The sequence below is a fragment of the Buceros rhinoceros genome, unplaced genomic scaffold, assembly GCF_000710305.1.
Source record: "Buceros rhinoceros silvestris isolate BGI_N320 unplaced genomic scaffold, ASM71030v1 scaffold3908, whole genome shotgun sequence".
In the NCBI taxonomy this organism is placed as follows: Eukaryota; Metazoa; Chordata; class Aves; order Bucerotiformes; family Bucerotidae; genus Buceros; species Buceros rhinoceros.
This window is the reverse complement of record NW_010424927.1, coordinates 25,173-26,943: the sequence shown is the minus strand read 5'-3', so window position 1 is coordinate 26,943 and position 1,771 is coordinate 25,173. Positions and strand designations below refer to the sequence as shown.

The 1,771-nt window shown below is 43.0% G+C and overlaps 1 protein-coding gene across 1 annotated transcript in view; it reads right to left on the bottom strand.

Annotated features, from left to right (window-relative positions):
- Window positions 1-1,771, bottom strand: part of DCT (dopachrome tautomerase) — an 18,257-nt gene that overhangs the window by 3,321 nt on the left and 13,165 nt on the right. Inside the window, exons 5-6 of the mRNA XM_010140945.1 lie at window positions 987-1,166; window positions 746-881 (exon numbers count right to left, since the gene is read on the bottom strand). Of these exons, the coding sequence (XP_010139247.1) occupies window positions 746-881; window positions 987-1,166 (316 nt within the window). The remainder of the gene's footprint in view (window positions 1-745; window positions 882-986; window positions 1,167-1,771) is intronic.

The following is a 1,771-nucleotide window of genomic DNA, read 5'->3' as shown; positions in this document are numbered from 1 at the left end:
TAGGAATTCAAGAATTACTAAGCAAATAAGCTGGAGAGCCACTAAATAAGTATTTGGTTTAATTTCTCCAACAAAAGATTGAAAACTTAAAGGTAAGAAAGAAATTAGAAATTAATGTATTATAATTTCTCTGTATAATCACGGTGGCTTAACCTAACAAAGAGGAAAAGAATTAGGCATTAATTTATTAGGAAAGAAAGATGTGTAAACAGAGTCAACTGTTGGCTTTTTATGTGCACATTGCTGTTCATGCTGCTCATTGCACTGCGCCACTATATCAATGCACCAGTGAAATCACATCATTTCTGTTTCCCAAGAGACCCTGGAATTAGATATGCTTCCTTTTAGCCTGTGAAATTTGAAACAAAGGTACAAACTACTCAGTCTATGGCTCTAAAATAGCTAGCCCCACTTTCGGTTTACCTTCTTGCTCTAAAATTGTCTGGTATAAGCCATTAACTTTAGATACTGCCTAATGAGAAGAGTCAGAGCAACATGACCTGGAATAGCAGATCTTCTCCCTAGAAACTTATTTTATATATTAGAAGACACCTTGAGATTTCTTCCTTCTTTATTTGGCCATTGTGCTGGCATGGCAGTGTTCAAGAGAAGAAAAAATATTTCTCCTTTTTTATTTAAAGGACATTTTTAAGGAATTCACTTCTGTTCTACAAATCTCTAGTGAGATGGCTAGCTGCCTTTGAGCCACAGCGATGGCCAGAAAGACTGGAGGAAAAAGACTTACCACAAAGATGGGATCATTGGCGGCTGCATGCGGGAGAACACTGGTTCCATTCAGGAAAGAATGAGCCAAATTATGAAGGCTCAGCACTGGCGAGTTAAGAGCTCCACCTGGTTTATCAAAGCCCTCCAGCGCATTCCTGTGGATAGGTAAAAGCAGCATCAAGTTATCTTATTTTGCTGACAAACATGCTTGTAAAGAAAGCCCGTGACCCAGCTGGCTCTGGAGGAGCTGAAGGACAAACCTGAAACTGAAATTGGAATTGCGGAAGAAGGGGGGGCTGTCGAACTCCTGCAGGGAAAGGCACCTCCTGACGTCCTCCATGGTGGGCAACTGCTCGCCGGAGCCCCCAGAAGGTCTCCGTCGCAGCGGCCCTTCATCACTCCCATTGCACAGCGTGACCAAGCGGTTGTAGTCATCCAAGCTAAGTGTGAAACAGAACGAAGTACAAGTCAGAAGGTAACAATGACTTGTTGGCATTTTCTCCTGTAGTATAAAAGAAGCCTTAGCCACATGTGTGAGAGAGCAGGGTTTAGGGACTGACACCTCCCGGGGCATCTCAGTTCATCTCCCATGGCCTGGGAGCTGAATTTATTGCAGGACTGCCATCGTGCCATGGCTTTCAGAGTCTCTGTGTCCTCTGTGGACTATCAGTCATTTGGACCAAGAGTTACCAGGTTTGTTGTCCAAAAAGAGAGGACATTTTACAAAAGGGAAGCACAACTATCCATGCCTTCTCCCCTCCCAAGGGCTTTGGAAGAACAGTTTTTGCCAGACAATCTAAAGCAGGCTTTTGAACTGACAAACTTCCGGCCCTGAGTAAGGACTACTTTTTAACTCTTAACAAAGAGTGAAAAAAAAATACCTGGAAAGTGCCACTGTGGGATGGACTGAGAAAATGCAAAGAATGACAGAAAACAGGATTTCACTTTCCGTTTCCTATCCCCTTTAGAAGAATAGCAACTGCATTGTATTAAATCCTCTTTTAAAGGGTCTGGAGGACATCCTGCTGTTGCAGGAGTTGCCCAC